The sequence below is a fragment of the Phyllostomus hastatus genome, unplaced genomic scaffold (genome assembly GCF_019186645.2).
Source record: "Phyllostomus hastatus isolate PE091 unplaced genomic scaffold, TTU_PhHast_1.1 phas_contig_34, whole genome shotgun sequence".
Lineage (NCBI taxonomy): Eukaryota > Metazoa > Chordata > Mammalia > Chiroptera > Phyllostomidae > Phyllostomus > Phyllostomus hastatus.
Window position 1 is genome coordinate 61,053,293 of NW_025333857.1, and position 14,268 is coordinate 61,067,560.

The 14,268-nt window shown below is 56.9% G+C and overlaps 1 protein-coding gene across 3 annotated transcripts in view; it reads left to right on the forward strand.

Moving 5' to 3' along the window:
* The window catches only part of COL27A1 (collagen type XXVII alpha 1 chain), a 129,812-nt gene that overhangs the window by 56,745 nt on the left and 58,799 nt on the right, over nt 1-14,268 (forward strand). For all 3 annotated transcript variants that reach the window (XR_006785878.1, XM_045840704.1, XM_045840703.1), the window contains exons 15-21: nt 4,369-4,422; nt 5,101-5,145; nt 8,383-8,436; nt 9,608-9,661; nt 10,241-10,294; nt 13,091-13,144; nt 13,284-13,337. Coding sequence is in view for 2 of the 3 variants with exons in the window: in XM_045840704.1 (XP_045696660.1) it covers nt 4,369-4,422; nt 5,101-5,145; nt 8,383-8,436; nt 9,608-9,661; nt 10,241-10,294; nt 13,091-13,144; nt 13,284-13,337 (369 nt within the window). In the remaining variant the exon portion in view is untranslated. The remainder of the gene's footprint in view (nt 1-4,368; nt 4,423-5,100; nt 5,146-8,382; nt 8,437-9,607; nt 9,662-10,240; nt 10,295-13,090; nt 13,145-13,283; nt 13,338-14,268) is intronic.

Below are 14,268 nucleotides of genomic sequence, written 5' to 3' on the forward strand. Positions count from 1 at the left end.
CACCCATATGCGGAGGCTCGGCCGAGGTCACCAGCTAGGGGCTTGCAGCCCAGGCCTGTGGGACCCCCTGCCTGCAGCCGCTGAGGTGAGAGACTGCCGCAAAACAGCCTCCTTTGAGTAATTGAAACCCTTTGGCTAGCCCTCAAGAAAAGTGTGCCTGATTCCAGAGTCTGCTCAACAAAAAAGATTTCTGTCTTTTTTTATTCTGAGTGAGACCGATGGAATTTTGGCTCCTTCATCTAATGAGACCCAAAGAATATGTGATCTGGCCCAAACCCAGTGTGTGGGATGTAGTGGACGAGCCCACCGCATTCTGCCACTAACTGACCACCTAGCTTTGTTTCCTCGTCTGTAAAGCGAGGTCCTCAGCCCCACTCACTGATAGCTGCCAGACCCTGTGCTAAGTACTCAATTATCACAGCAAGTCTCTCAGGGTAGGGAATGGGGTCACCATGGCACGGTTAAGGAAACCGAGGCTCAGAGAGGCTAGAGCGCCTGCCCAAGGTCACACAGCCAATAAGCTGGACCTGGGCCTGTGTGTACCGCTCATGCTGTTTGCCATTATGCCCCACAGCCAGCTCCACAAGACTTCTGTGCCGAGTGGAGACAGCAGAGGCGTGAGGACGTTCTGTGTGATGGTGCTTATTACGGTCACACAGGAGCCAGGATTGGCCCCAGCCCCCAGGTCCCTGTCCCCAAGCTGGAGGCCCTCTATCAGAGTTTCTGGAAAGAGGCCTTGTTGCCTTCAAAGGCAGTTCCAGGGAACGCTGAGGCAAGATTTTGTGCCTAGAGGCCTGGTAGATGAGAGTTTGCAGGGTATCTTTTCTCACCCGTTCATTAGGCTCCTTTGGGGCACAGGGGAGGTGGTGGCCACACAGGCACACACATAAATGGCCATCAGTGTGCAATGGGCTGGCAGTGAAAGCCACGTCAGGTTCTGAGACCCCACGGCAGGGTCCCGACCTGGCCTACGGAGCCTGGGCACCCAGAAGGACAAGAGGGTGTAAACAGTGTAAGCGCACGGGTATAGGAAACAGTGGCCAAGGATGTCACAGCTGCAGAGGGACGGCAGAGCCCGAAGGTGAGACGTATGAGGGAGGGAGACCCGTCAGCACTTCTGCCAGGAAGAGCAGGTACCGGAAGCACCCTGGGTTTTCTTCCGGGGGTCCCCATGGCGTACTTCAGAGGGGCAGAACTCATGTCTATTTCTGCATTGGAAGTCTGTCCTCAGGCCTCGTCTGACGAGTGATAGCAACTACGAAAGGCATCCCCAGCTCCATTATCAGAGTGAACAGTCGATCCAGGGCTCGTAAGCTTGGACCGTGAGGCCGGCCAGCCAGACAGACCTGGGTCCTGGTCCTGCCTGTGCCCCCCACTCCTCGCTTAGTCTTGGGCAAGTCACTGCACCTCTCTCAAAGGCTCGGTCCCACAGCATGGAATGGAGAACAGTGCTGACCTCATGGGGTTGCTGTGGGTAGTTGGCGAGTGTCGGAGCTGCACACACCGTGGTTCTTGGCGCAGCATGAGCTCTTGCTAAAGAGGATCTGATGAGACTTGAAGTGTCGAGCATGGTGTCTGGCACACAGTAGGAGCTCTATAAGTGGTTGCAGATGTGGCTGGCTGTGTTCTTGGTGGGAGCCAGAGAGATGAGGGCAAAATGTGTAGAGCCGTGTCTGGGAGCTTAGGCAAAAGTGGAAACAGGATCCAAATGAAGGGTATTACTCATTGTTCTTTCTTGCGGGAACACTCTGCCAAGCTTCCCGTGAGGGTGTCTAACACAGAGGAGACTGGTGTACTGCAGGCTGTGCTGGAGGGGAAGTGGCTGGAGTTTTCTCTGTTTCTACCCCAGATGCACTGACATCCCAATATGAGGGTCCCGTTGACATGAGGCAGACCTGCTCTAAGCGAGCACCACCTTCTCCCCATGTCCCCTGCAGCCAGAGCCCCTTTTCCATGGTTCCTTGTCTGTTGGGGTGGACCCCTCCCCTGGGCCCTGCCCCACCACACACAGATTCCTTTGGAGAGGCCTGGCATGCATGATGATGCTGCATGGTGCAGCCCCCCACGGCCCCACCCGGGCGTCACTCAGGCCCATGTTGAATCCAGTCCCCACACAACAAGCCGCCTTCAAGCCTGGAGCGGGGAAGAAGGGGCCTGTGTTCCTGGAGCTGCTACTGGTCCTGTGCCCGCACCGGGGCCAAGTCGGAGCCAGTGTGCCAGCGGAGCCCGCTTTGTTTATTTGTGCACCACAGGGAGCTTGGGGCAAGCCACCCCCCGGCTCCCCCCGTCCAGGAAAGAGAGGGGGACGTTGCCAGAGTGATCTGTTGAAGTGCAGTGCTCCGAGGAGCTGGCTTTCCCTCTGCCTGCAGCCTTTCCCTGCCAGTGAGCTCGGCTTCTTCACATGCTTTTCCCCAAAGGTTACTTAAGAGTTGCCTAGAAGCTCTGGAGATGGACTGCCTGGTGTACATCACAGCTCTGCCGTGCTCTGATTTGCTCAAGCCCTAATGACTCAGGGCCTCAGTTTCTTCATCTGTAAAATGGGGACAGTAGCCGATCAGGTACTAAAGGCTGGTGTCAGGAATAGTGGAGCTGAGGCAGGTAAGGAGCTTCGCACAGGGCCTGGCAGCCAGCGTCGTCTGTGTGACTATTAGCACGTGTAACACTGAGACCACACTTTCTCCATGAGATTTCTAGATGGGAACTGAAAGCAGGTTTTCTGAGCAAAGGCTCCACTAGAAGGTTTGGTTTGACCCAATCAGATGAGGACCCTGAGGTCCTGAGAGGGAAGGTGCTTTGCCCAAAATCACACAGGAGGACCACAGCCAGACTCAGCACCTGCCTCAGCTGAGAGCGTCATTCGGGTGGGGTAGGGGGAGGGGAGAGAATCAGCATTGCCTCCGCCAGGCCATACAGGGGCTGGGGGCTCTGCACCTCCCTGGGGCGTTCCACTGCACAGGCCCCGGGGCCCTGCTCTAGGAGTCAGGCAGGAATGCGCTTTTTCATTCTCTGCGCAGCCTCCCGCCAAGCAGTCTCCAGGCAGCTCCGGCACACGAACCTATTATGCAGCCGGCTACCTGGGGCAGCCTTTGTTCCTGCAATGTTTCACAGCACGGGCCAGGGGCCTCCATGGAGCCTGACCCAGGCACGTGGGAAACTGAGGCCTGGAGCGGTCAAACACACTGACTCACGTGGCGGCTGGGCCTTTAGACCTGCTACAGAGGACATGCAAGGGAAAGAAGAGAATATTTTCAGGGACTCCCTTTCTCTGGCGTGGGCTTCATATTACGGCTGTGGCTGGGGGCAGCAGTGAGGGTGGTTGGGAAGTGAAGGGATTTGCAAGAAAGAGGGTGGGCTTGTTTAGAGAAAATACAGCCACTTTACTCCATAAACCATGGTTTCTCACCTCGGCACTGCTGGCACTCAGAGCCAGAGGATGCTCTGTCGTGGGAGGCTGGCCTGTCCATTGTTCAAGATTCAGCAGCATCCCTGGCCTCTCGCCACTAGATGCTAGTAGCACCTCTTCAGTCATGACAACCAAAAATGCCACCAGACGTGTAAGTCCACCACTCTTCAAAACAACTCCAGGAGGTACATATTCCCATTGGTTAGATGAGGAAACTGAGGCACAGAAAGGTGAACCCAAAGCAATGAGTGAGCAGCAGAGAGGAGATGAAACCAGGCGGCCTGGCTCTGACTCACGCTGGAACACTGCCTCCCGGCTCTCCGGGGTCTAGGAACTTGGTGGATCCCACCTGGGACAGTCTCATCTGATCTGAAGCTGCGTTTCCAACCTGTGGTCCAGGGTCTTATGGATCTACTGGGTCTGTCTCCAACTCAGGGGTGTCTGTGATTGACAGCCTACCCCTTCCTTGCTGCCCTTGCAAGGAGAGGGCCCAGCGAGATTCTGGGAAACAGGAAGTGCCTCCCTCTCACTAAGCTAGAGGAATCAAAGTCCCTGTTTGCTTACTTGACCCTTACAGCCGCTTGCTCAGGGAGAAGGATCGCTGTCCCTATTTTATAAATATTTATGTAGGTTGAGGTCCACAGAAGTCACATGAGATGTCCTGAGTCCCTTAGCTAGTGAGGGATGTCAAGGATCTAATTTGGGGTACAAAGATCTGATATCTAATATGAAATGGAAAGAAGTGGTGGAGGAGGGGCAGCAATAAAAAAATGACTTTGGGAAAGGACCTATGTAAAATTCATTCCAGCACTTCAGTGGAATTAACAGACGAAATAATGTTCTTATTTCCCAGAGCAATCCAGCGGGCTTGCATCCTGGGGAACCCATCCCCAGGGACCCTGGGAACCCGGGCCAGCCTCCTTTGGGTCAGCTCTCACAGCGTCCTCTTCTCTTTCTGTTCCCAGGGCGACATGGGAGCACTGGGTCCGATTGGCTACCCAGGACCTAAGGGCATGAAGGTAAACAGGGCCGCACCCTATTCCGGGCCTCATCACAGAGGGACCCCCTGACCCATTTCAGCCAGAAGGAAGGGCACCCAGACGTGATGCTGGGGGAGGGGAGGGCATGGGTTGGAAGGATGCTCAGAGGGGTGCTGGGGTGGAAGTGGACAGGTCCAGAGCTCAGCCCTTCCCAGGCCTGAGAGCCAATTATCTGTGTGTTACTAGGGCCAGACATCTTTCTTGGGCATCAGTCCTCAAGCTGAGCGTGAATCTGATGTGGTTGAGACCTCATCACCAGAGCCTGCAGTGGCAAACCATAGAAACTGCAGTGGCAAACCACTGAACTCCATACATCCCCGAGGGGGATGAGCATCCAGGAGAAAGATGGGCCAGCCCCACTAGGACCATGTTCCGGGGACGACCCCATTGGCCAACATGCATGTGACACTGCTCATTAAGCCTATCTGTCCCCATCAGCACCCTTTCCCCTTGGCTTTCTCTAGGGCTGTGGCTCATGAGTCCTCTGCCCCTTTTCCTGCTCCTTCTCAGCCCAGCTAGGAGCTGGACTAGTGCCCTTTACAGACGAGAACACAGAGCACAAGGGGCTCATGGCAAGTCAGTGGGTGTAAGCCAGGGCTCCCGATGTTGGTGGCTTTGAGCCACCCTCAGAGCTGGACCCCCGCCTTTATTTTGCAGGGACTGATGGGAAACATGGGGGAGCCCGGACTGAAAGGTGATAAGGTGATCTGAATACTCCCTTGTTGCACTGTGTTTTATCTGCATGCCACCTCCACTCCGCCTCCCCACTGCTGCTGACTTCTTGCCAGTCCACTCCCCTGCACTTCCCCTGTGTCCCCTCTGGCCCCCCTAAATCTCTGCTCCCCAGCTTCTCCCTTGTGACGCTGGAGGGCTCAGACAGGTGGTTCTGGGGGCAGGCAGCCTTGGCAGATAGAGCACGGGGGGCTGCGGAGGCATGGCTGGGAGTAAAGCAAGGCAGGTGTCTGGATTTAGAGAGTACAGTGGGGGCCAGTGTCCAGCTTTGAGAGGCCAAAGCCACGGAATGAAGAGGGTGGGGGTGGGGGGCGAAAGTGGGGGTGTCGTTGAGATGACAACGTTGAGGCCTCTGAGAACTCTCCAGACACAGGAGGAAACAAATTCACATCAACTGTCCGACTGGAACTGGGAATCCATCCCAGACAGATGGGAAAATGCAACAGAAAAGCCTGGATGGGCCCCTGAGCCGCTGCCCCGCTTTCCTCCCAGTTGCCATGGGGAGGCCACCCTGGCTGAGTGTCCTCTGCACAGCCTCGCAGCTGAACTCTCCTTGTCTCGCCCTGTGCCACAGCAGAGCTGGAAGTGGGTAGGTGGGTCCCCAGGGCCCAAATGGGCAGAACCCAGCCTGGGTCATGCAGCACCTGAGTGATAGGGACACGGGGCCTTTTGTGCTCTGCCCTGCAGCTGTCTTCCTGCCCTCCCCCCTCAGTCCCTTGACAAACGGGGCACTCAGAAGGGAGTGCAGGAGGACGTTTGGCCGGCGAACAAGTTCCTACAAGCCTGAGTGGGGGAGAGAGGCCAGGCTCCTATTCTACCTGTCTTCAGATGACTCTCCTCCTCAACCTGAGAAATAGGAACAGGTTCCAGTGCTGGGTACCAGCTGGGCACTCTGTGGGGATTAACCCCACCATCCTCCATCCCCTGTGAGGTAGGAGTCTTGCTTGAGGCCATATAGCTGGTAATGAGTGTTGGGATTCAAACCCAGCCACCTGCCCCCAGACACCTCAACCGGGAACGGGACCGAGGTCAGAAGGGCTCAGCTGATGTGGCCCTCGGAGGCCACCTCCTCCAGGGCCTGCTTCTCGCAGCTGGGGGCGTGGCACAAAGAGAAGGGACTTGTCAAAGGATGCTCAGTGATCTGCTGGGCCCCTGGGCTCTCAGAAAACGGGAACTGCTTGGCTGTGGTGGGCGCATTCAGATTGTCTTACCAGCCCCCCCACCTGTAGGTCACCAGGGGTGTGACGCTAACCCCAGTCCTTTCTCCATCTGTTTCCACCTCTTCTGTCCCCCACTGTCATGCCCAAGCCTCTAGCTGCAGCCCCTGCTGCCCTCACTGCCCCCCCCATGTCTGCCCTCTGGTGCTGCTCTGCTGGCTGCTGAGCTCCCCTTCACCGCCCCCCCCCCCACTCACACTGGAGGGCTTTCTGTTGGAAGCGGGGGCTTCCCACAGCTACCCGTTTCCCCTGAGGTTGGAAGCATCGGCACTCTGGAAACGCTGGAGGCGTGGACGAGGGAGAAAGGAAGTGGGGGAAATGGGAATGTAGGCAGTGAGCTTTTTATAGGCTCCTATGCAGAGCTGGCCTCCAGCTCCCTGTTTCTTCGGGAACATGGAAATAAATGTGTTCCCTAGAACTCGGCTGGCCTGCTGGCACGTGGCGCCCGGGACACTCAGAGATGTGAAACCTCTGAGGGGGGGGGGCGGGAAGAGGAGGAAGAAATTGTGTTTCTGCTCACTGAATAAGCCTTTAGGGCTGAAAAGAAGAAGAAAAGAGAAAGAAGTCTCTTTTCCACCCCTTTGGCTGGGGAGGGGCCTTAATGTTGGAAGCGGGATTGTGAAAACAGCGCCTCTTCCCCAACCTCCTGTCCCCGTCCGCCACCCTGGCTCTTCCTGGGGATGGAGGAGCCATTGCCTCATGTTCCGTGGCCGTCCTGCCTGGAATATTAGATTTTCCATGACCCAGCCTGGCCTCCGTCCCACTTACAACCCCTTGGCTCCCTCTCCCTGCGTGGAGGCAATTTCTGGGACCAAGCCTCCTGCTCCAGGGTCAGCTTTCTCCGAATCCATTGTCCTGATTTCTTAGGTGCCTTTTAAAACACTTTTTTTTTAAATCCCCTCACTCCTCCTTTGGACATTTAAAAAAATGTTCCTTGGTCGCTAAAACTCTGGGATGTTGCACAGGATTTTTCCAAGTCGGAAAAACCAAAGTTAAGTTTTTTTTTTAAAAAAAAAAGGTGTTTTTTTTTTTTTTTTTAAATTCTGGCTGTCGTTCTACCAAGGAAGTTCTTCCACTGGGTCTGCATGACACGGGTCCTCTAAGAGTGTTCTTCCAGCGGCTCCTGGGCCTGAGAATTTCGTTCTGAGTCCTGGGGCCAAAGAGCCGTTGGTAATGACCACCACGGGAAGCCAGAGAGGAGGAGGGCCGTGCGAGGTGGCCCCAGCTCTAAGGAGAGACCTGGTCTGGTTCTGCGACAGCTCGTTCACCAGGACGAGGCTGAACTCGGAGGGAACGGAAGAGGCCTCCCACAGCCAGAGTCCGTGTCAGCTGCCTACGCAACATATTATCTCAGAAAAGAAACACAAAGACCCAGCTCGGGACCAGCCGACCCTCTGTTTACATATTATCTTCGCAAGCCAGGCTCTCTGGTCCCGCAGGCGATGGGCTGGCTAGAAGCAGCTCCGGAGAAGTGGGCTGAAGCTGACTCTTGGCGTGGAGGCTCCCACAGAAGGAAGAAGTGGCAGCGTGCAGCCTGGTGGCGAGGAACGTGGAGCAACAGATGCCAGCACTGGGAGAGCACGGAAGTGTGGGACCAGGCACAGGCTGCACTCGGCCCCGTGTGACATCAGCTGATGATGAAGAGGTTCAAGGGTCAAGGAGCAGTTCCTTGCACCTGCAAGTGGCAGCCAGTCCGCTCTGCTGGGAAGGCCAGGTGGCACTGGGAGGTTTAGCTTCTGTTGATGGAGTTTTCAGCCATCTGAGCAACCCCAGGCAGATCTGCAGATAGGCTGGCTGGGTCCCCCTGGGGCCTGCCTTCCCCACCCCAGGCCGGGGGCTGTCCTCTTCTCTAACAAGGCTGCTGCTGGTCAGATCGACTTTGGGAACAGTCTGGGCGAAGCTGTACCTTGCCAGTGGGTCTGCAGGTGGGGGAGGCTTCCAGAACCCACTGTGTTCTCCATCATAACCTTCTTTGCTGGTGTGTATTTAGGGTGAACAAGGGGTTCCAGGTGTGTCAGGAGATCCCGGATTCCAAGGCGACAAGGTAATTTCGGCCAATTCCCCCCTCCTGCTCTTCCCTGGCCCTGGCTTCCTCTCCCAGGGCCCATCGAACTCCAGGACCTACCCAAAGATAACTTCCTTTCAAACAATCCTGTCTTCTCTGTCCTCAGTCCACGCTCTCAGCATCTCCTTCCTGCACTTTATAGACCTCCAAGTTATTTCCAGGCCCCCGGCCTCTCCCCTCTCAGTCCGCCTGCCTCACTGCCACCAACATGTTCCCCTGAGGGCACAGCTTTGCTCTCTGCTCACAAGCTCTCCATGGCTCCCTACTGCTCCCAGAAGGAAGGCCCAGCTCCTCACCGTCAGCACCCAGGACCCCAGTGAGCGGGCCCCTCTGACGCCCTCTTGCCCCTCATCCTTGCAGCCCCACTGACCCGCCCCCTGTCCCTCTAGGCTTTGCACACGATGCTGCCTTGCCTGGCACACCCTCTGCCCGGCCTCTGCTCGGCCCAACCCTGCCCCAATTTTCAGGACCTGCTCCGATGCCATTTTCTCCATCTGCTCGGGGCGTGGCTGTTTCATTTTCTCAGCGGCCTGAGCAGCTTGTCTGAGCTGACCTGTGGCGGTACCCTTCTCACCTGGTAGATGGGCCCTTGTGCTCAGCCCCCTGCCTATAGTATGCTTGCCAGACTGCCCGGTGCGGTGGCACTCAGGGTCCTGCATGGAAGAGTGAGCATCTAAGGCATGTCTGAGTGAGTGAGTGAGTGAGTGAGTGAGTAACCGGCCTTACCAGCTGATGAGCTGAGGCAGCCTGTGGAGGCCGGATCCTCTCGGCCTGCATCCCATACCATGTGGCCACATCTGGACCTCACCCTGTCAGGGAATGAGGCCCAGATGTGGCCAGCGCTCCCTCTTCCCCTTCCTCTCTCTTGGCTGGCCTGTCCTGACCCAGCCTCGGTGCCTCTGGGTTGCCAGACACGCAGGCCTGGCTGCTTCTCCTGCTGGGCTCCAGTCTCCAGACTTCCCCAGTCGTGCAGGGTGCTTCAGGGCCTGCTGGAGCCCCAGGGCCCCGGGTTTCAGGATGACCTGGGAAAGTGAGGGGAGAGCCCATCCTTCCCAAAGGTGGGTGTTCTCTGGGCCTCAGGCCGGCAAGGGTGACCCAGCATGTGGCTGTTTGTGTTCCTCACTAACCCCAGTCTCTGGGTCTCTTCCAGGGGAGCCAGGGATTGCCGGGGCCCCCAGGTGCACGGGGGAAGCCAGGGCCTGTGGTAAGTACCTTCCATTCTGAGGCCCCCAAACCTCACACCCTCCAAAAGCTCATCCAGGACCTCACTTCCTCCTGCGGCAGGCCTGGGTGGTGAGCAGGGCAAGGTGGGAATGGAGGTTCACCCACTTCACAGATGAGGACCCTGAGGCTCGGGAGGCTAGGAACTTACTCAGCATCATAGATAGGCCTCGGTCACTGGCAAGAGTCTTGGGCTCCCCATACCTTGTAAACAATAGCAAAGTAATTAGTAATAGCAGTGGGTGTCATTTATTTATTGAATATTACTGTGTATCCCATCTTTCCCATAACCCCCTGGGGTTAGAGAATTATTCTTCTTCCCATTTTACAGGTTGGTAAACTGAGGTTGCACAAGGTGAAGTGACTTGCCCAGATTCCCATGGCTAGTAAGTGTAGGAGGCAGGATTTGAACACTTGTGGCTCTTCTAGTTGTATAGGCAGGTTTCATTCGCATACCCCTGAGCATTTCCAGCCACCCGCAGGCAGGGGGATAACGCAAGGGGTCAGCAGAAGCTGAGCCCTCGTTACCCCCGCCTCGCCCATAATCTCTTCTCTTCCACAGGGCAAAGTTGGAGACAAAGGGTCCCTTGGGTTTCCTGGGCCCCCTGGGCCCGAGGTATGTGATGCCCTATTTCTCCATGTCTGGCTGCCATTGGGACTGGGTGTTGTCCTGGGGAAATCAAGACCCTGGGACAGGGAAATATTTGCCCAAGATCGCACAGCAAATGAGAGATGGGGCTGGGAATGGAAATTCCGACACCGGCCATCTTGCCTGCCTCTGCCCGATTCCGATGGTATAAGCAGAGCCCTGGGAGCAGCTCCGTGTGAGAATTAGCGCAGGCATGCTAGACATTCCTCGTGAAATGAAAGGCAGCTGGGTGGGCGCTCTTTGCCCCCCACCCCCGCCTTCTCTCTAATGTGGGGACTTTCTCTGGAGAACAGGCTGAGCAGTGCCGGGGCCGTGTCTGTCCAGGATCTTCAGCACCCAGGTCCTCTGGGGGTCTCCACCAAGCCCAGCCAGAGTCCCGCCCACCCTCTGCTCCCTGGCCTGGGGCTTGCGAGGCCTCAGAGACAAAAGTCTGGCTCTGCCGGGTTCTCCAGACCCTTCCAAAGATCACTCCTGGTAACGCCCGGATGGATGAGGGAGTGTTTCCTGAAAGCTACAAGTTCTGACTTTCCACTGTCTTGACTTTGGCCGTGTGACACAATCCTATCTTTAGACAAATGGACTTGGCCCCTCTTCCATGGCCCTGACTCCTTCCCCTGGTCACTGTGGAAAAAGACTTCTCTGCGAGTCCGGGTTTTCCCAGCAGCCTGGCCAGTGAGGCTGGAAAGCAAGCTCCCTCGCAGTTACTAGGCTCCACCTCGTGCCAGGAGGCTGTGTAGCATCTTTAGGGTGAGAACTTGTTAAGTCCCCACCACAGCCTGCGGGAGGTGTTGCTACCACCAAGGACACGTGAGGAAAGGGAGTCACAGCGCAGGGAAGCGACTTCCTCAGTGTCCCTGCCACTTGCAGCAAGTACGGTCGACTTTGGCTCTCTCGTGGGTCCCTGGAAGCATCTGGGGTCTGCCTGTCCCGGCTCTGTGATCTGTTTGGATTGGCTGACACGGAAGATGGCTCTGCTCAGCTGAAGACAGAAGCTGATGAGCTTGTCAGCACCTCCCTGGGTCTTTGCCTCCTTTCCCAAAGACCATGGGTGGGAGCTTCGGCTCTCCAGCCCCTGTGATCTCTTTTCCTCATTAGTGGGCCCCATCCATGTGAGCGCCAGAATCTGATCAGTGTCCCGATCACCAAGTTCTCCCTGGAGAGGGAGCCACCCCTGGCAGGCTTGTTTTCCTAGGACGCCAGACCCAAAATCCTTTGGGGTCTTTTTTTTTTCTTTCTTTCAGTCCTCACCCAAGGATTCATTTATTGATTTTTAGAGAGAGAGGAAGTGGCAGAGAGAGAGGGAGAGAGAAAGAGAGGACACTGATGTGAGAGAGAAACATCAATTGGTTTTCTCCCCAACTGGGAATCCAACCCGCAACCCTTTTGTTCACGGACAGTGCTCCAATCAACTGAGCCATCCAGCGAGGGCCCAATGTACTTTTGGGTGCAGACTTTCATTGAGTGCTTACTGGGCACCAGGCACTGAGCTAGGGGAGGCCTTGCTCACCTTATTCCCTTTGAGCCTTAGGAGAGCCCTGTAAGGTGGGTGGTAGTGGTCACCATTTCACCGATGAGGATGCTGAGGCCCAGAGAGGCTCAGGAACTTGCCTGCAGTCACACAGTGAGTTGGTGGCAAAGAGGATTTTGAGCCCCTCATTTTGAAGAAGAAGACCTGGGCTTTGGCTGCCCGTGTTAGCTTCAAATTTGGGACCATTCTCACCTTTGCCGGTGACATGGGTGGATAGGATGTTCGAGCTGCAGTTTTACAGGAATTACCAAAAGGTCAAAAGACAGAAGAAAAGAAAAGCCACCTTCTGAAGGAAGATAGGAGGGGGCATTTTGGTTTTGGGGATTCATACCAAAAAAGCTTTGGTTTTTAGCTGGCAGAAAAGTGAGGGAGTAGCGAAGCTGTCCTGAAAGTGAATGGGGTTCTAAGCCAAGTTAACAGAGGTATTACACCTAACTCAAGGGAGGGGATGTTCCCATACTTGCCTGTGCTGGTCAGTTCACACCCACAGAAGCACAAGCGTCCTGGTGATGACCGGCTGGGGGCAGCCAGGCCAAGGAGCCCTAGCCCCTGACTAGCAGCTGTCGAAAGGACAGAGAAGAGCAGTCCTCCAGGGATGGAGAAACTGGTCTCCGGAATGTTCGAAGGCCATTGTGGGAAGAGGGACTGGCTGTGCTTTGTGGGGCCGTGAGGGACAGCAGGAAGCTGTTGAGGGAGAAGGGAGGGGATTCTGCTATGCATCAGGAAGAAGCGTCCACTGCTCAGTCACCCCTCTGGAAGGACTGGCCTGGGGTCAGCGAGCCCCCCTTGGGCCTGTGGGGCAGAATCCAACACACCTGACCAAGACATAGTGGGGGTTTCAGCTCCAAACGGGAGGAGCCGAGAACAGTTAGATCGGTGCTCTTCGAGCCTTTCCAAGTCACGGCAGACCCAGAACACACTCCTGTCTGCAGGATCCCTGCCGTCCCACCTCCTAGAGCAGCAGGTGGCTGGCTCTGGGCGGGCCTGGGACTTGAGAAATTCTGGGTTAGACGACTTTGTACATGCTCGTTTCTGTGCTAAATACACTTGGCATTGTTCCATTGAATTCTCTCAGCATCTGTCTCAGGCATAGGGGTGCTGCCACCATCCCTGTTTCAGAACCGCTGAACCCCTCTTCTAGTTCACTGCCCTATGCAGGGCCACACCCCCTCAGGATGGGGTCCCTATCCCCGTCCCCAACCCCGTGGGTGACCCTGCTCTCTGCCTCCCCCCAGGGATTCCCCGGAGACATCGGCCCCCCTGGGGACAATGGCCCAGAAGGCATGAAGGTGAGTCCTGCCATGAGCGGCCCCGGCTCGTGGAAACCACAGGCATCCTGGGCTGGCTCCCTGGAAGGGGAGCCTTGTCAGCCTGAGATGGACATGGAGGTGCCGCCTCTGTGACCCCTTTTTGTTTCCTTCTCACCAGGGTAAGCCCGGAGCTCGAGGCCTGCCGGGACCCCCTGGGCAGCTGGGGCCCGAGGTAAGACCGCCGGGCTCTGCCCCATCCATGCTCCCCCAGCCCCCCGCCTGCTCTGTCCTGCGTCCCCCCGCCCCCCCTCCGAGGCCTGGGCTGGGGGTGGGGCCTCAGTCAGGACACAGCCCAGGGAGGCCTTCAGCTCCCCCTCCAGCCTGTCCCTGACAGCCCTGCTCTGTGACCTTTCCAGGGGCCTTCTCTGCCCGGGGCTGGCAGGTGGGCCACTCCTTCTCCCCCACCCCCCACCCGGCACCCCGCTGTACCCCACTGCCCTGAGGCTTCTTTCTAGGAACCTGTATCACTGCTCCTGGCCAAGGTGGCACAGGTTATTGGGGCATTAGTATGGGAGGGGAGAAGCTGTTGGCTCTGTCTTATAAGTGAGGCCCTGGGACCCGCAGGAGTGAAGAGACTGTGCCTGGTCCCATAGTGGCAGGCAGGGCCAGGACTCAAACACAGGTCTGCTTGAGCCCAAATCCCATGAGTAGCACGACACAGACCCTGTGTTATTGACTTAACGTGCTCCTGGGAGCTGCCTGGGGCGTCCTCGGAGAAGCACACGGCTCGCATAGCTAGTAAGTGGCAGAGGGATCTCTTATTTACTCACACATGATGAAGGGGATTGACAAGGTCCCTGCTGGCCTCCTGGGGCACCAGCTGGAGGGCTGTGGGGCACTCCACAGGCAGGCCCCCAATTTTGCACACACCTGAGCCCCTCTACCACCCATCTTGGCTCAGGCCTCAGGGCCCCGGGACATACAGCCCTGGGTGAGAGTGCAGGAGGCCCAGATGCAACATGACCACAGGCAGGCAGGCATCCAGCTGGTTCTGGGTCTGGCGGGGTCCCAGCGCTGGCTTTGGGAGCCGCCACATGAGGCTGCTTTCCTGGAAGCTGGGGCAGGGGGGCAGCTCTGATGAGGGCCCCTTGGTCAGACCTGGC